The sequence below is a fragment of the Gavia stellata genome, unplaced genomic scaffold (genome assembly GCF_030936135.1).
Source record: "Gavia stellata isolate bGavSte3 unplaced genomic scaffold, bGavSte3.hap2 HAP2_SCAFFOLD_34, whole genome shotgun sequence".
Lineage (NCBI taxonomy): Eukaryota > Metazoa > Chordata > Aves > Gaviiformes > Gaviidae > Gavia > Gavia stellata.
Genome location: NW_026776320.1, coordinates 4,744,143 through 4,763,708, shown reverse-complemented (window position 1 = coordinate 4,763,708; position 19,566 = coordinate 4,744,143). Strand labels below are relative to the sequence as shown.

The following is a 19,566-nucleotide window of genomic DNA, read 5'->3' as shown; positions in this document are numbered from 1 at the left end:
AACACTGACTTCATTACCATGTTTAAGAAACACTTGTATAACCAGGGCTCCGAAATGATGTTGGTATGCAGTCATGTCAAGGTCTAAATAACATATCTGAAACAACTGCCTAAGTCCTACGTGAGATGTGGTAAGCTATTCTCCTCTGTCTCCAACGGGCACTAGAACCTGCAGACTACCTGTCCAGCCATTGCTGAGGAAGAGCAAGATCACATACAAACTCATACACCCAGAGCCAGCTGACCCACTACCAAAGGACAAGGCACCGGGAAGGAGATTTTAGTACAACGACAGAGCAGTACAAGGAAACCTACACCAGAAATCCCACTCACATGTAGTTTGTAGCCTTCAGAAGAGGAATTACATTCCCAGCTACACACCCTTCCCAAAACCAACTCAGAGCAAAGCCAATGTCCCTCCCACCTATGCACTAAGCCAACTTTTTCACCTCAACACCTGCCTTAGAAAAACAAAGAGAACACAGAAGTCTGCAGTAAGGAAGCAAAGGAGTGTCTTTTTTATCCAGGAATGTGAAGAAACTGCCCAAGTGCACAAGTGTGGAAAGCAACAGTCTCCACAGAAGAGAGGAAGCTGCTGCAATCGTGTGCGTGAGGCAGCACAGACACCTTTTCCCTCACTGCTTGAGTTCTCACACCCCTTGTACTGACAGGTCCGTACGATGAAAACATTGGCAACACACCTTCACAGAATACATCAACTGCCAGACTCGGCGTGGCTCAAGTGTCGATACAAGCACAAGGGAGAGAAACATTTGAATATGCACATGCATTCTACAATTAAAAAAATAACTCTATAATTAAAGGGAATGATATACTTGGCAATGAGGTATAAAGCATAGGGGAAACCCACAAGACCAAGGGCTGTTGCTTAGCACATACATCACACCTGGCAGAGCCCACAAATAAGGGGTCTTGCTGCATATAGTGCAATGGCACCAAAAGATCCAGGACCAATATGTTACTTGTCAGAAAAATCACTACCAACTTCAGTAGCACTAAGGAGGTATGCTACACATCTTGGATTTCTCCTCCTCCACAGACATTTGCAGGGAATAATGTGCAGAGCATAGCCCACGCTGCTTGCAACTCACGAACTCACGATGTGGCTCCGTCTCTTCCCTCAAGGGTGGACCAAATTTTACTTGACCAACTACAGAGGAGAAAAGGAAAACAAGAATCGAAGTTGGACTGTAATTAGACCCAATTCAGCTCCAAAGGCTAACCAAAAAGGCAAATCCAGTTTAATGAGTGCATCACAGCCCCACTGATGGAAACTTCTGACACAGGCACACCCCCAACTTGTGCCTGCTGGAAACTAAGGGGCACAGAAAGTACTCTTCTGTCACAAAGGCAGCACGATCGCCACTTGCCCCACCCGCTCATTAGGAAGGATGAGGAAAACCATTCAGCAAACAAGGCCGTCAAGTGCCCTCTTTAGAGCACCAATACAGATGTAATTTAGAGAAAACACGTTCTTTGGGGCGATTCAATAGCACTAAAGAGCCGTGAATGAAGTTTGGAGAGAGCTTATCGCATCTTCTAGGAAAGCTCTTTGGCAGACGCTCTTTAACACTCCTTCCCACAATTTTAGCTTCAGAAAAGACAACTAAAGCTCCAAGGATTGCTCTGATTTAATTCAAGCAAAAGAATGACCACAGTTTGGGGGATGGAGTCTGCTTTTAATGGCCAGCGATCAACCACCTCCTTTCCTGGTTTCTAAAGGACTGTTTCAGTTCAAAAGCAAAAACCACAACAAGAGACTAATTTAAGGCAGAAAAATCTTCCTCTGCCATTCTGCTACCTAGCACAATCTGGCATCACTCCGAATATCCCTGCTGCAGTGGCGTATGAAGCGATACCAAACAGCTCTCAGAAGAGCTCAGGTTGCGTCCTGTTCAGTTAAGATGAAGCAATAGTGAGATTTGCTGAAGTGCTGACAAAAGGGGCATTCAAATGTTTTACACTAATGTTTCTTTTGCATAGTCATCTAGAAACTATATCCGTAAGTGAAACAGCGTAAGTTTTTCTTTTCCTGAATATCACTAAAACTGTTTCTATATACGTCAGCTATGCAGAATACGAGTTGAAATAAGTGAATATCAATGATTATTTTAAGAATAGTTAATGTTGTCATAGTACACATGCTTACAGTTTATTTCAGAGCGTGTCTTTTCTCCTCTCCCATTTCTAATTGTCAAATGAATCCTATGAGGCACTACCAGAGGCTAGAAGTGAACAATAAAATACTTCAATTCCAAAATATATTCACTTTAAAGCCAGTATTGTGTACCTGGTTTTTAGCAGGTTTCTTTAGCATAATAGCAACAAAGACAGACAGAAATCAAGCGGAAGCTAAAAATAAAGATTGCATGTACTTTTTAGTACATGAAAGTTAGAATTATTTGGAGACATTTTATCTGTAGAGTGTCTTTAACTTCAAGACAAGGGTTTTTAAAACACTGGATTTGAGCAAGTAAAGACAATGCTGGCCGGCATTTGTCTTTGCTCAGATAACATTTCCTTTTTGGCCTCTCAGTTTAACGGTATTGATAGTTGGAAAGTCTTCACTAACATACAGTTAAGTATGAAGACAGGATGCAGTAACAGAATATCTGTTTTCTCTTGTTTATGAAACACTTCAGTCCTGCACCGCTTATCACCTTCCATAAGCGTGCTGTTTCTTCCCAGCTGTTAAAGCAGAAAGTCAGAAACTTTGTCTTTGACAAAACCTGTAGGTGAAATGGAGTTTCAGAGTATTCCAAGAGAGAAAATAGAATCTGCAAGAAACACATACCAAACTGCTTGACAAAAACAACTACAGGATCGTTCTCTCCTTCTCATAAGAAAGCAAATGAGGAACAAAAGAACAAGTTCTGCAGAGGTAGAACACGATTTTTATGAATGCTTGCTTTGCAGATGAATGGAAACATAATTCCACAAAGAAACAGAAAGCAGAATGCACGCCAGAACTCGGGACTGGAGAAGCAGTCCACACAACTGCTGCAAAATTGTTGAAGGACAACCGCAAACAAAATTTTAAAGTGTTTTCATCTCTTTCTCTTTGAGTGTCTCTCCCCCAAATATAATGAGTTTTGCTAAGGGCCTGTACGTGTGACAGAGCAGCACAACCAAAAGTAAAAGCAACCCTTGAGCCTGTTCCCAGATCACAAAACATTCTGTGGCTCAAGAAATCATAAGCATTTAGTTTTGTCCGCAAACGAAAACTTCATCTGAGTCTGTGATTAAAATGTATTCCCACCTCAGGATCATCGTCATCAAAATCACGGTAAGTGGAATGCTCAGAATTATTCATTTTATCCAAAAGTTCAATAGCAAGACTCGGATTTAATGGCTGGGTAACAAAAAGGATGCTGAAAGACAGAAGGAAAAACACAGATTAAAATTCCAACCACTCATATTAAGCATATTTTAATTTTAGAACTTAAAAAAAATCCCATACATAAATTTATACCTGTAGTAACTTTTCAGCTGTCGGTCCTTTTTTAGGATTTTTTCCTAAGTACCATTTTCACAGAATGATGGAAACTATTGGACCTGTAAAAGGAAGTGGTAGTCGTGAGAATCAATTGCCCAGTGAACTACATGATCATTATCTACTGAAACAGAAAAGTACTTGCCATTTCATTTTGTCCTTTAATTCAGGAGGCTGGAAGTTGCTTTCCATCATTAGCAGAAGCGCTCTAAAAAATCCAACAGTATTTCTGTGGGTTACATGGCAGTACATATCTGACATGAATTTTGAAGACATTGTTTAGTTGGCAGGAAGAAGTCCATCCGTTTAAGAGATGCTACCAGGACAACATGATGCATTTATGCAGCAAAAGGAGTTGTCACAATTTCTATCACGTACATCCAGAACACTTACAACCCACTACCCTTGCAGTACCCCCAAACACCACAAGCACCCATGTAGCCACTACTCCAGGTGGATGATTTGGGGAGCTGTACTTACACACCGCGCTTTAACCCCTTGCTAACCTCACTGGATGTAGGTCAAACATTGGATGGAGACTGAAGCTCAGCAAGCTCTATAGCAGTTATTCCAGATGCCCACAGATCACAGAGGTGGTTATAGACACCTTTTCTTCCTACTGCAGCAACTTCTGGCACCATCCTAAAGGGTAAAAGACATTTTTAGATAAAATTCTCGCCCCAAATCAAACATTCTTCTGTACGCAGCAGTTTACTACTCTTTTTCCTAAAGCTCTCAACCTGTAAGCTCACAGCATATACACTTACAGATGTGGATATAGACACATGCGTGCACGTGTGCGCGTGTGTGTGTAAAAAGTTACGTAATGTATCCATGAAGTTCTCCTCAATCACATTCTAGTAACTAACAGGCAGTTTCCAAAACAGCTATTTAGGCTGTGGGACAACAGGAGGAAAATGTGTGCTCTAGGTTTGTCCACGCTAGCAACACCCACCTCTGCTGGCATCTACACCTCTGGCATGAAGTGCAGAATGGTTTGCCTTGCTGTGCCACCAAAGACCAATTTCTTCACACTGTTTCAAAGGTGGCAGCAGAGCCAAAGGGGCTTTGTTCTGGTCTGCGGCTGATAGTTTATTTTGGTCCCAAATAAACCACATCCGATGTCAGCGATGGGTAGTGTGCCAATGTAGACAAGGGCTTAGGAAGAGCTACATCCTTTAAAGCCTGCCTGTAACATCGGGAAGTTTGGGGATGGCGGAGGTGGTTAAGGGGTAATAGAGTTATTCACAAGCTTGCAAATTATTACTCAAAACATAGTTGGAAGGCTGACAACTCACGTCCTTACCAGTCCGTTCTCCCCCCGCCTCGGTTAAGTAACATGTTTCAGTTTGAATATACAGACTGTGCATTACTGGCATTATCAGAATCATTTCAAGCACAGTGTTTTGTATTTTTATGAAGGTGGTTTCTAAAGTAGATGTGAAATAACATCTTTACATGTGTTCTCTAGTTCTTTGTAACACCAGGCGTGCAGAAACATCACGGGCGTGGCCGCTGCCGCTGCGGGCGTGGCCGCCCCGGCGCCGCGCCCCTGGTGCCCGGGGGGAGCCTGGGGACGAGGCCGCCGGGTCGGGGTTTGTCGTCCCCTCCGCTGTTGCGCCCTGTGCTGCGGGGGGGCGGGGGGGGCGGTGGATTGGGGGGTGTTTGCCCCCCGCGGTGTGCGCCGGCAGCCTCGTCCCTGCCCGGCTGGGAGCGGCACCGGCGGCAGCCCGAGGTGCTGGGGCGGCGGGCAGGGCTGGCCCCTAGATCTTCAGACGGGGCTCGGTGCTGGCGGGGGAACCGCATAAATAAAGTCGGTCTGGTCTGGCGGCGGGCTGGACGGTGAAAACCCACCCGAGAGGGGACGAGCGGGCGCTGGGCAGCCGGTGTCCGCGCCCGCCACTTGATGCTTCGCTGGGTTTCGGTTGCCGTTGGCTCTCCCGGCAGATACTCCGGCCTCGGAGCGCAGTGCCAGATGGCTGTGGGGTCATTAAATTACTGAAGAGCTGCACAGATCCACGGGCGGCTCTTTGTGCAGGAAATAAATAAACAAACAGATAATGTTCCGGACTGGAACTATTAGCCTAACGAAGTCAAGGCAGTTCCAGTGCCTAAATGTGGATTACACGGCGGGAAAGCCTGTTGTTTAACCAGTCTGACACTTAATTTCTTTTTTCTCCCTCCCCCACCCCCCCTTCTTGAAAAGCGAGCGAGCGAGCTGAGTTAAACATATGGATTCCTATTGTTAAGAAGTATGGTTGCTTTCGTTTCACTAGGTCCTTGAGTGGAATTAAGACTACTCCCCTCCTCTCCTTTCCTCCCCTGCAAGGCAGACATGACCTAAAGATGAACCGAGTTTGCCTAGTGGCGGTGTTCATTTCAGTTGAAAGGAATGTTGTCAGTGCTTTCATAAATGTTAATTGAGATTTGTTTGCAGCGTTAACCAGCGGAATGCCTCAAACCAGCTAGAATGTGCGATTCTAGAATAGAACGATTATTCTAGAGAGCTGGGCTTTTGTGACATACAGACATACAGCTGTGCAGTAAGTCTTGCTGGCTCACGTTTTCTGCACTTACACTTGGTTTTCCCTCTTTCTGTCATGAAGGTTACCATTAAGGGTATCGAAAGAGAGCTCATCTGCCCAGCATGCAAGGAATTATTTACCCATCCACTGATCCTTCCTTGCCAGCACAATGTCTGTCACAAATGTGTGAAAGAAATACTCTCTGCATTTGAAGACTCTTTCGCTGATGGAGGCTCTGAATCCTCTAATCAGAGTAGCCCTCGAATTCAAAGCTCTTCTTCCAGCATGGACAGGATTAGTAGATCAGGTACGTATCGGAATTTTTGCGTGTTTTCCTTATTTTATGTGTTCGACTGACTTGAGCCGAATTGCGTCTGCATTGGTAAAATGTCTTCCCGGTACTCCTGATGCAGTTAAAGAGATGACTTAGGGATAGTGCGAGTCTTGTTCATTCTGTGGCAAGAACAATGGGAATATTTTTAAGGACAATGCACTCTATTTCATATATAATAGATCAGTCTTTGTGGCGTCCTGTAAATCTTTGTAACCATTGTATTTGTTTATTCCTGTATTTCAGTTACATTGAGACGCAGTAGCATCATGTTCAATAGCGTCGATGTTGAGGTGTAGATTTCAGCAGTTTTATTGCCTGTCAGTGGTACTGTTGAGGTGGATCTCTCAGGTTTCGGCCAGCCTAAATTGAGTAGTTCGACTTCCTTCTGAGCCTCTGCAGACTTTGCAATTGATGGTTTTGTCCTACCCAATTCATTACGCTTACAATAAATCATTTTCCATAGATGATGGTTATTGCACGGTTGCAGAATTGGGAGACAGATGACTGTAAGAAGACTGCGCTAACCGCCTCTTCCAGTGTGGTCTGCTCTGGAAGCTTTAAGGAGCACTCCTCATGCTCTTTGTGATGTCACACTAGAAAGATTCTTGCAGCTGTTGTGTAATCCACAGATGAGTTGTTCTTTTACACAGATACATCGAAAGTACTTCTTGAAAGAAACCTCATCTTGGCTTTTAGGCTTCCTTCTGACGTAACTGTCCACTTTAAAACCGCAGTCCGCAGTGATCTGGAAGAGTCGCCCACAAGACAAACCCTAAAGCTGTGTCTTGTATTTCGTATGTTACTAACGTTCATCATCCCCTTCCCAGTTCTCAAAGCTCAAATATTTTATTTCACCCACTTCTTTTAAACAACTCTTGAGTTGTTAGTACTGGTACTCTTTCAGGATCAGTTTGATAAGCAAATGCTGTGTTTGCTGTAGCTTGGCAGGTTGAGGCTTGTATCATTTGAGGGAATCCCCAAACGAAATAGCTAGTTGTCTTCATTACAGTCCTGTTTTCTGGATATGGGGTGCACAGCCCCACAATCACTGTTTAGCTCTGCATACATTTCAGCTGCTTTCTCAGCTCTCTCTACCTGCAGCGTTATGTGAAGTTTGAATGAAGAGAGCCCACTGGTGACTGCCATCTCCCAAATCCAAGTCTAGTCCCTTTTTTCCTCAGTAAGCATGATGTTCTGTCACGGCATTGTATGCATGGACTGAAGCGGTCACCGGTTTCCGCTGCAGCTGTCCACTACGTGGTTTTACAACATGGACATCAGGGCACCAGGTTGGGTGCCTAAGAAGTGGTGGGCGCACCGTGGGTGACCTGACCTCCTTGTGAGAACTGTGGCTTGCCAAGTGTGGGAGTATCAGACAGGCTGTGCGTGGGGACCAGGCCCCCCATGCTGCTTTCAGCAGTGTAAGTAAGGAGGTAATCCTTAATCTTCCGTGGAAAGCTGCCCTCCAGCTTGCTCTCTGTCGGGCAGTAGAAATAGTGATCTAGCATGATGGGGTGCGCAGGCAGTGCTGTGGCACCGTCCACGCTGTGCACAGAGGAGGCAGAGCTCCCTTGGGAACCTGACATTTAGATGCTACTAGATGTCACCCATACTGTTCTGTTAATGCAGTCTAGCTGTTCTGCTCAGAACCTACAGAAAAGCATGAGACCAGCTGAGTTTGAGACTGACATTTATTCATGCTCTGGTTGTGGCTTCTTAGCTGATAGTGATGCATAACTACCATGGGGTACATTTTGAAGATTTTTAAAGGAACTAGTTTCTTACAGGAGTGTTGGTTTGTTTTTTTAAAGAGACTGGAAAGGGCGTGAGAGGTAGGGAGGTTTTGGATTGTTGGGTGAAGCACCCACAGAAGAGTGACACAAGGCAAGTGTCTTTTGGATAGCATCAAAGGACACTTCAAAAAGAAATGAAGCATCAACATTTCTGATGGGAAGATCCTCACTAAATACAGATGGGACCAAATTTCACTTTCTGAAGAAGAACCAATTTCAACACTAAGAATTCAGCTTGAAGTCATACCTCTCTCTATTTACAAATTAGTTATACCAACATGCAGTCATCTCAAGGGGATCTTAAAACCATGCTCCAGCTCGAGAGAATGGTTTTTTATTTCTTTGTAAGGGGAGGCTGGGAGGATACATGTTAAGCCTAAACACTGGCTTAACCTGCTTCAGTAATACATAAAGGACTAATTTTGATAGTTGTGCCCTGTGGGTTCATGAGTGAGACATGGGGATGCACTCTCTGTTTGATAGCCTCAAGAATGTTACCCTGTAAATAGTTTTTGGGTCTGTGTGAGCCATCCCCTGGAACAGGCTCCAAAGAATCCCTAGGCTTGCGACTTGACTTGAGCCTTGGATCACTTTATTTTGGAGAAGAGGGGAAATTTGTGCATAGCTGTTTCGTAGGAGGGCAGCTTCTCTACTGTCCCCTTTTGAAATGAAAAGAGATAAGCTGTACCCTTGTGTAACCATGCAGATCTGTGGTTCCCCAGTTCAAGGTAGAGGAATCTCTCAGACATAACCGTCTCAGCATCCCCTTTGGTGTGCGGGGCTTACTTAGCAGCCCTCCTTTATCAAGGCCGTTCAGCAAGGGCCAAGTCAGCCTCTACGTATTTGGACTGAATGATTTGGCTGAGATTTCGTACTGGTGATATCTAGTTCTCTTGTTTTCCTCTTTATATTTTTATGATGCCTCTTGGGGTAAGCCAGATAAGTTTGACTCGGCCAAAGCAAACTTCAGGGAGCTCCAAGTTGGCTATATTTGTCTGGGAATAACCAGTCTCACTCTGGGAATAGACATCTTACACTTCAGCGTGTTACGAAGCTGTTGCTCTCTATGTGCGCAGCCAGTTAGCCTAAAACCAACTGGTTTCCGGAAGGTTTTGTGTTTAGTCTTTTGAAAGGCTGCGGCTTGAGTGCATGCAAAACTAGACGAAGAAGATAGGATTGGAATAGCTAAATTAACCTTACCATAGAATTAAGTTTTAGAGTAGTAGTTTGTAATGCCCCCTGAACTCAGACATTACACTACCTTGTCATGGCAAATGTATTCTCTTTGGCTTGGCAGAGTGCATATGAATTGGTATTGTACTGGTTTGGATGATGTGCTAGGATAGTTTGAAATTGGTTCATAAATTCCTGTGCTTCTCCCTTTAAAATCTAAACCTCTTCTGTTTACACTCCTCCTAAATCAGGATTTGGTGTCTACACAGGCAGAAAACGTAACTCACTGACTCCTAGATCGAGTCTGTTTCCTTGTCCGGGTTGCCAGCGGGATACTGATCTCGGAGAACGTGGCATCAATGGCTTATTTCGCAACTTTACTTTGGAAACCATTGTGGAAAGATACAGACAGGCAGCCAGGGCAGCCGTTGCTATTATGTGCGATTTCTGCAAACCTCCACCTCAAGAGGCCACAAAGAGCTGCATGGACTGCAGGGCAAGCTATTGCAACGAATGTTTCAAAATACACCATCCTTGGGGAACTGTGAAAGCCCAACATAAACATGTAGGACCAACCACCAACTTCAGACCCAAGGTAAGTATCCCGTATCTTACAGAATTTGGGTTGCAGCATTTGCATATAGCTTCAGACATATCTGTGCAATGGTAGTTGCTTTTTGGGACCGTTGTTCCTTTTTTGACTATTGCTGTTATTCATTGAGTGAACCATAAGCTTTTGTTCTTGCTGACAGCATGACTGCAGTTTTGAACATGTCTGCCTGCACAGATGATTTTCCTGAAAGTTTCCTTCCCTCCTCGCACCTCCCCCCGAATCCAGCAGTCAATGACAATGGGATAGCTTATTGCATATTCTGCTGAATGACAGTCTTATGTACCAAGGTGCTAGCGAGACTGGTGTCTTTGGGCTTTTCACCATAGACTAAGATAACATTTGGGGCTTGAGAGTTGGTTTCAGAGATGGTTTGCAATTTTAGCTTAGTGTGTCCATATTTATGCTACTCACTTCTATTTTTGAGCCCTTTCCTGTCCTTTCTTGTATGTGTGTGCGTGTGTTAAAAGATGATGCTTTTAAAGCTTGACTGTTGGCACTGATGTCGTGTTCTCCTCCTTGACATGACACTGAAAAGCTTTCTCAAGAGCTTCTCTTTGGTAACATGGAGTAGATGGACCCAAATGTCTTTCAGTGCTCTGGAACGAGGCAAAGCATTTCTTTTTTTTTAAAACATACACGCACACATGTGCACAAGCACACCCACCCACACCCACCCACCCCCTTTTAGACGGTTTTATCTGTTGCTTGAGCTTGGAGTTGAGCGGCGCTTTTTTTGCCTCTTCGAGCAGTTACTTCAACGTGTTCAATTTTTGAAAGATTACTTTTAGCAAACACCAGCTTTTTCGCAATGCTGTTTAAGCTGGTACTGGAATTAACGCTCAGCATGAACAACTTGTAATTGGAGTCAGACAGAAAAAATGAAACACTGGAGCCTTTTCTCTTTAAAATGACTGTGACTGGTGGTGTGGCTGCATTTCATCTGTTGCTCCAAGAGCAATGGCTATGTGGCTGATCAGAGTCTAGCTTAAATTTAAATCATTACAGTATTATGTCAACTCCTGCCTTAAGACAGTTCGTAGTTGTTTCAAGAGATGCTGGCATGGACACAGTTAAATTTGACAGCGTGGCTGTGTTATATATTGCATTCACAGCTCTGAACAGGAGTGTAGGGAGCTTGAGGCACGCAAACAACTTCAGGGATTAGCAAAATGGTTGATTGCAGTATGGAGGCTACATGATGTGTACACAGACATCGCTACAGGTTTACTCACTGTGAACCTCGTGAAACTGTGTGTGTTCATCTGCTGGCTTTCACTGGCATAGACAAATATAAAAGGTGGAAGATAAACTGAATACAAAAAATCCACTGATGAAATCAGATGCTGCTGTGGGGTGATTTAGTGTTTTGATGGTTTGTTGGCCACCTCAGTTTTTGGAAGTACACCTGCATTCTCTCTGCTCTCTTTTTTTTTCAGATTTTGATGTGTCCAGAACATGAAATGGAGAGGGTAAACATGTACTGTGAAATCTGCAGAAGGCCTGTTTGTCATCTTTGTAAACTGGGTGGATGTCATGCAAACCATAGAGTAACAACCATGAGCACTGCCTACAAAACCCTTAAGGTAAAAGTAAATATTGTTGGACCTGGCCTTAAGAAGGGGAAAAGTACTGAGCTTCTGGTGTAAGGGCAAACTCCCTGTGGCAGGAAGCCAGGATGTGTGTTTAGAGGACACTGAACCAGTCATGAGGCATGCTGTTGTGCAACATCTGTTAATATCTATATTAGTGTGACATAGCGCACTTCTGAGAAACTGTATTTTCTATGAGGCTTGAAACATAACCTCTTAAAAGTGCTTCCACCTTGTTTTAGCCAACTAAAGTATAGCAGTACTGACCAATGCAAAAGGTTTAAGCAGTTTATACTTTACAATCTAGCTTTTTTCAGGTAAGTGTCCTTGTTGCTTCAGAAGCACTCCTGAAAAATTTGCATTGGAAGTATCTGTTGGGACCTTGTATGTTTCTGAAGTTGCATAGATGTTAATTCGCAGTACAAGAGGGAAGACTTGCAAACATTGCTTTGTTGTTAAAGAATGATTGCTTCTACCTCCTCTTCTTCCTTCTCTTCCTCTCTTGCTCACAAGAAAAAAAAAAAGGGGGCGGAGGGGGGGAAGACCAGACCAGCCTGCCTTGTGCTCTTTGGCCTCCTTGCCTGTTTGCAAGGCTTTTCCTGTACAGCTGTTAACTCTTGCAAGTCAGGAAATGCAGAGACACTCCTAAGTTCATGCTTTGAACCACTCATTCTTCTAGCAAATCTTACTACAAATGAGTTAATAACTAACGTGGCTTTTCTGTAAGTTTTAGTAACGTCCTGAAGCCTCATGTTCCTAGCCTAAGAGAAGGTGGCACTTGTGGCTGGGGAAGACTGAGCCAGCTGAGGCTGTTACCTCTTGTCCTTAGAGGCTGTTACCTCTTGTCCTTAGAGGCTGTGCCCCCAGTCCTGCCCACATCAGTGGCCTGATGTCCCTGTGCAGTCATTGCGGGTCACTGAGCAATTCTCCGCAGGGTTGCTGCTCATAACTGGTGGCAGGCTGTTGTCCTTGTAACTAGATAAAGCGAGTGCTAGCTGGATGACCTGCCTGTGCTGGTTGTCGGTTTGGGTGGGATACCCTTCTTCTGCTAGCTCGCTGTTCTGTTTTAACAGGAGAAGCTTTCAAAAGATATTGAGTACCTCATCAGTAAGGAGAGCCAGGTGAAAGCTCACATCACACAGCTGGATCTGCTGCTGAAAGAAACAGAGGTAAGAGTGTCTTCCGTGTTGTCTGGGGATAGCCCTTGCAGGGACACAGCAGAGACTCAAAACTGTTTTCACTGAAGTGTTTCAAATCCTTTGGCTTTTTTCAGTTAGCCAGTAAAACAATTTCTGAACAGTTTGTGTTAGTCCTGAATCACAAATGGTAAGACCTAATCCTGACAGTGTTGGAAATATGGGCAACATACAGAGGGAAGTTAAGTTTTGGGTGCTGCTGTAAATTTAATTGAAAGAAAGCTTGTTTGATACCTTAATCAAAGAGAGGTGGGTTAGACTTACAGCTCTTGTGTATTAACGGTGCTTCACAATTTACACTGGCTGTTTGCCGCCTTGAGGATGTTGCAATAAAGTCAGAATGAAGAGTCAAATCTCCCTGCAGAAGAGTCAGAGCTGGGAGCTCACGTACAAGCTGAAAAACACAATGGCAGAAATTGCAGGAGCTCCTGGCCCTGCCTGTATCTTGCTAAAGATTGTCTCTGTGCTTTGTAGTTCCTTTTATCCAGGGCACTAGTTAGAGGTGACCCTACAGTTCTGAGGGCATATGTGAGAAGCTGGGCTGGACCCCCATCTCAGTGTGGTTGGGGAAGGTGGAGGAGCACCTAGCTCTTGGGCATGAAGACTTCAGAAACTGACCTGTTTTTACAGTGCTTTTCCATGAGCTGTTTAGACACGTGCTATGCGTAACTCAAGACATAATCAGAGGAATACTTTCCTGCTCTTCGTTCTCTGTGTTGATCCAGTAAACGCTTACTAGCTTGGGTGCAGTGCTGATCACATTTTCAGTGCTGATGGGCATAACAAAGCTCATTAGTCTTGTCTGTCAAATGGATGACTAGATTGCTGTGATACCTTGAACAACTTGAGGTATGTTTCTGTACGCAGCCACAGTGCTGTGGAATCTGTCTAAAATGTCTTTTGTTCCCTCCTAGTGCAACAGTGAACGAGCTAAAGAAGAAGCATCTCGGAGCTTTGAGAAATTATCTCATGTCCTAGAAGAGAAGAAGTCCGCAGCTCTTAGGGCAATTGAAACTTCTAAGAATTTAAGGCTGGAAAAATTGCAAACGCAAGCAGAGGAATATCAAGGGCTCCTGGAAAATAATGGCCTTGTAGGATATGCTCAAGAGGTGCTTAAAGAAACTGATCCATCTTGTTTTGTTCAAACAGCAAAACAGCTTCATGACAGGTATCTTAATTATCTTCTGTTTGAAGTACAGATACTGTTCCAGGATGTCTGGTCAGTCATATTCTTTTGACACCTGCTAGCAAAGTACTGAATGCAGTACCTTGTATTGCAAAGGCTCAGAGATGGTCCCAGTACCGTTCAGTAGAAATTGCTACATTACAGTGTGCGTTAAGAAACAGCAGTCAGGAGGGGCTCTGTCCTGTGACAACACGTGGCCTTGTTCAGTAGGACTGCACTGGAAGGGTAGCCCATTCAGCTCACTGACACATTCCTTTGCTCAGAGATTGTATCGGGTATTTGCAAGTTAATCTAACAGGTCTCTTCTGGCTTTAAAGTCTTTGATCTTAATAGCTGTTCTCCATTAGCGCTTCACATCTGTTTTGTTCTTTGAACATAATGCCCCAAATTGTTAAAATGCTCTACCAGCTGAACGATTACCTCTTCATTATCTTTACACTGATACCTTTACACTGCTGTACAAAAGACCTTAAATTTTGCATTTGAATTCTGTCTAGAGAGACAGAAATTTCTGGGAGACATCAGTAAGTACATGAAAACAGCACTTTTTATAAAGCAAAACCTAGCATTTTTAGTTTAAGGAATGCACACATGTGAATTCCCTTTTCTCTGTTCTGCCATCCCTTTGCTTCTGTGCTTTCAGAATCCAAAAAGCTACTGAATCTCTGAAGAGCTTCAGGCCAGCAGCTGAAACTACTTTTGAAGACTTTGTGGTGGACATAGCTAAGCAAGAAGAGATCCTTGGTGACTTGTCCTTCCATTCCAATGGTAAATTGCGAGAGCATCAGGTCTTTCTCAAGTTACGACTTGAAGGGCTTCTCTGGAAAGAGGCAAAACTTATGCAGGGCTGCAGCTGCAGAACTCAGTCTTGTGACTTGCATTGTCCCTTCTGTCTCTGTGATCCACAAGGCATTACCTGGCAGCAATGCTAGCTTCAGCTTTGAAAAAGAAGCTAAGATGCCGTTGCATTCAGTACCAGTTTACATTGGCTTCCAAAACATTGTAGTTAAGTAATACTAGGTCTTCCTAGAAGCTTTTTGTTAACATGACAGAAAAGAATAGGCTTTTAGATGCTTTTTTAGCTGCCAGCAAAAATAAATAATACAACTTTCGAAGTAAAAACAGAAAGTAAGGGATTTATGTAAGTGCATGAATGGAACCATCCTCATCTGTACTCTTTAACTGATTGAGTCAGATTTCTGCCCCTACCCCCACCCCCCCCAAGTGCTATAGCCACTCAACAAAGGGCTTGTATGGTTAATTCTAAAACAACATCTATCTAAATTTGAGGGTTTTTTTCTCCTGAATCTCTGGCATTCCAGGTCTAGAAATACCAGAAATCAATGAAGAGCAGAGCAGAATGTACAACAAAGCTCTGATCAGCTGGGAATGCCCTGGGAAGACAGACTCAGCTGATATCTATGTTCTTGAGTATCGTAAGCTTAATAGAGAAGAGGAGAGTGCGACGTGGCAGGAGATCAAAGTTTGCAGCAAGAGCAAAGTAATATCTGATCTTGATGATGACAGCTCCTATGCCTTTAGAGTTCGAGGATATAAAGGGTCCATCTGTAGCCCTTGGAGCCGAGAAGTTATTTTGCGTACGCCTCCAGCTCCAGGTATTGGGTTTTCTTATGTCCACAAGATGTTGAATCTGTGTCTGTCGGTGTTAAGAGCTGTAGGTGGTTTCCAGTAGTTCCCAGACTTCTACTCTACTGTTACCGGTTGCGTAAATGTTTAGAAGCACTGTTAACAAACAGGTTAAGTAGGTGGCGTGCTGAGACCGTTTTAGCTTGCATGACGTTCCCGGTAGCCTTTAAAAGTGAGAAATACTGATGCCAGCATGACTTAAAATGTAGTTTATAAGCACAGGAGGCCAAATACTTAACTAAGAGGAAATTTTTTTGGATACTGTTTTTCAGTTTTCAGTTTTCTTTTTGATGACAAATGTGGGTACAACAGTGAACATCTCCTGCTGAACCCAGGAAGAACCTCTGTGGAAAGCAGGGCTGGATTTCCTCTACTGCTGGGATCTGAGCGCATGCAGATCGGATGCTACACAACCCTGGATTACATCATTGGCGACACCGGGATTGCCAAAGGGAAGCACGTCTGGGCTTTTCGTGTGGAAGCCTATTCATACCTGGTGAAAGTGGGAGTTGTTTCTAGCAACCAGATACAGAAATTGTTCCATAATACCCATGATGTGACCAGCCCAAGGTAAATTGCAGACTCTTGCTCAATACATGTTTTATATAAGGAGATGGCTTTTTAAAAAATAAGTTAAGAGTGAGTCTGGTCGCAATTAGTACACAAGGTGAACCTAACTAGTGGAAAGTAGCTTGAAGGATATGCTGTAAGCAGGTTGTCCTGTTCATCCCCTGCTATTAGCAGAAAGGTGTTGTAATTATCCAGAGTCCTATTTTCATTCTTTTTGGGAAAGAAATGAGGTTCCTATAGATGTCAAGATGTGCCAGTTAAAGCAAGAAGGTAAAAAAAAAGCATCACTTGCAAGATTGAAGCAATGTTTAATTGTCACTAGTAAGACTCTGCCTTAATTTCCTTAGCATACTAGGTTTGGCAGCCATTCAGAGGTACAATGTTCACTGTGTGTATCTGTGTATCTTTGCTGTAGCTTGCGTCACGGTGGATTCCAAGTCACTGGCTTATCCCAGGCTATACGCTTGCATATGGTACTGGAGTGCTACTGATCCCAAGCCAAAGTACAGTGGACAAACCAATAAAAAGATTTCAGCTCTGAAGTATGGTTGTAGTAAGCCTGGATGTGTCTAGGAACTGCAGGCTGGGAAGCTATCTCCTGAGGACTCTTAACTTTTTCAGGAATGTAAAAAATGTATCAGCTTCCTCCTGTGTAACATACTGAAAGTGTAAGAACGCCTGTGTCTTGAGCTGCTTAAAGCCAGACGGAGGCTTTTTGCAAAGTGAGAAATTAGATCCTGATTTCCTGATTTCTTTTTCCTTATCCACACAAATACCTGGAAAACTTTGGCTGACACAAATCCAATCTCCCCCCAGACATCCCAAAAATGCAAACCTAGCTAGGGATTGTCGGCACAGAAGAATGTGTGCTTCTCCAGTGTGTCTTCATCTGGTGACAGAAGTAGGGGGCAAAAGCATGTAGACTGAACAAATCTGGCCACAAACTTTCCCCAGTAACCAGCTGGGAAACAGGGGCTCATGGAAACCTCCAGGCAGAGCACTTTAAAAAAAACCAAACCACCAAACCAAAAACTTAAACCACTACTTTTTGTGTTGTGAATTTTAAAGACAATGTAATACAGCAGTGGTGAGGAAAACTCATAGGACAACAGTCATGTTAAATGTATTTACTCGTGTCATTTAACATTATGTAAATGAAGTTAAACATACCTTGTCTGTAATCATTAGTCATAGTCGCTAAATTACTTTTCAAGTTAACTAATTTGCTATACCTGTAGGTTCATTAATGATTACCTAGCATGAGTACATTTAGATACATCCGCTCCTTAGTAAAGCCTTCTGTGGTCTTGTCCTCGTTAGTGTTTAGCTGTTATTTATTGTCTGAAGTGGCCCAAGTGAGTGTTCTCCACCTACTAAATGCGTCTTCCCTCCTGGCTTAGGTATATTTTTACCCCACAAGGTTTTGCAGGTGACCATGTGGTGTTTCTTGTCTTACAAAAATGTTTTCTCCAGTTCACATCACTGATCCCCCTTCAGAATTTGACAAAAGCAAATGGTTGTTTTTCTGTTCTAGGTACGAGCAAGACAGTGGTCATGACAGTGGGAGTGAAGATGCCTTCTTTGACTCACCACAGCCTTTCACACTGGTCACTTTAGGCATGAAGAAGTTCTTTATCCCCACAACACCTGCTGCCCCCAAGGATCCAGCAAGCAGAATCCTTCCCCTGCCATCGTGCTTGGGCATCTGCCTCGACTGTGACAAAGGCAAGGTGGGGTTCTACGACGCAGGCCGTATGAAATGCCTTTATGAGTGCGAGGTGGACTGCTCTGGCATGATGTACCCAGCATTTGCCTTAATGGGTGGTGCAGCAGTTCATCTTGAGGAACCTGTCACAGCAAAGTACGGGGAGTACCACGACGACATCTAGTGCAGTGATCTCTTCCCATTGCTGTTCTGAGGTGGAAGACGAGAGAGAGCAGAAGAATTCTACCTTAGTTTTCACTCCTGATTAATTACATTCTGTCCACATGTTGCTTACAAGCCTCTGGGTCATGCTTTTTTTAAACAAACGGTTCAGACACGTCCCACACTAGTGGGAAATGTTCTTCCAGGAACTCTCCTGCCTTTCTTGTGATCTGTGCAATGCTTTTCTCCACAGACTTTCTTCCCAGGGGGAAGCAGGGAAGAAGTTTGACTAGCAACCAAAATTACTCTTCGGGGGTAGAAATCTACCTTTTGTGTAACGTAAATCCTTACATAGTCAGTTTTGCATTTAATGAAATCAACGCTGACAGCGTGTGATTGCCATTCTCCTTTCAAGAAATCTGCCTGAATGCCTCTGAGGGGTCAAATGCTTTCCAATTAACCCCTGAGCACCAGGGGTTGGGCCCTTCAGCACGAAAGAACATTTGCAAAAATACAGTATAAAGCAGGGAGAAATCAGAACTGCAGCTGAACGTTTAGGTTTTATTTGGAAAGAGGAGGGTAAACTAGAATCTGATTGCATGTCATATACCTTTAATGTGACGGTAAGCTAAAACTCTAATTCTGACACCTGGTGTCGTGTAGTTGGTGGCATAATGGTAAGTTTCTTGACTCTTCCAGGCTTTTACTATAGGCTATATAAAAATATATAAAGTGCAATTCCACCTTAAACATTTCGGCGAAGCCACCGAGGCGAAGGGCTCCGGAGCAGAGGATCGCGACGGGGGACCCTTCCTAGGGCGGCTAACGGCGAAGGCGAAAGCTCAGGGAGAGGGTGCCCCAGCCCCCCCCACACCGCCCCCGAGCCAGCAGCGTGAGCTCCTGAGGAGCTCCTGACGAGCTCCTGAGGAGCGGCAGCTCTGACTCAGCGTGGGCGGGGACTAGAGGGGCGGCGTTCCAACGCCCTCGGGTACAAGAGCAGCCCCCAGGGAGCGCGAGCGACCCGGAGCGCGGCGAACAGGGCGGGCAAACAGGACGTGGCGCGTCAGAAGGGCGTGGTGCGTCAGTTTGCGCAGTCAGGGCGAGCAGGGTAGGCGAGCGGGCAGGGCGCAGTCCTGCCCTCCTGGCTCTGAAGGCTCTCCGGACGAGTGGTCACTGCCCCCCCAGAAGAGGCCCAGCCATGGTCTCCACTCGGCCGAAAGCCATTGCCAGAAGGAATGTGGCGACCCAGACGGAGCTCCCGCCCAAGCACGCGGCTGTCCAGGTCTCCGGCTGCCCGGAGTGCCTGAGCCTGTTGCTGGCGCCGGAGGACCAGAGAGACAACGCCTGCGTGCGGTGCGACCAGGTGAACGATCTGCTCAGCCTGGTGGCAGAGCTGAAGGAGGAGGTGGAGAGGCTGAGGAGTATCAGGGAGTGCGAGAGGGAGATAGACTGGTGGAGCCATGCCCTACCGTCCCTGAGGCAAAGGCAGCAGATGGAGGCTCCACGAGAAGCAGAGGCCCCCTTACCCTCTTGCCACCGGGCAGAAGGAGGGGACCTAGG

The 19,566-nt window shown here is 44.7% G+C and overlaps 1 protein-coding gene across 1 annotated transcript; it reads left to right on the top strand.

The window, feature by feature from the left end:
* Nucleotides 1–6,122: 6,122 nt before the first annotated feature.
* LOC132320885 (E3 ubiquitin-protein ligase TRIM36-like) lies at nt 6,123–18,028 on the top strand (the record flags this gene model as incomplete). Its single annotated transcript, XM_059834515.1, has 9 exons — nt 6,123–6,349; nt 9,612–9,933; nt 11,388–11,534; nt 12,614–12,709; nt 13,651–13,904; nt 14,566–14,690; nt 15,245–15,538; nt 15,842–16,139; nt 17,674–18,028. Coding segments are annotated over 9 exons (2,118 nt in total), but the record flags the coding sequence as incomplete, so codon positions are not given.
* Nucleotides 18,029–19,566: the final 1,538 nt, after the last annotated feature.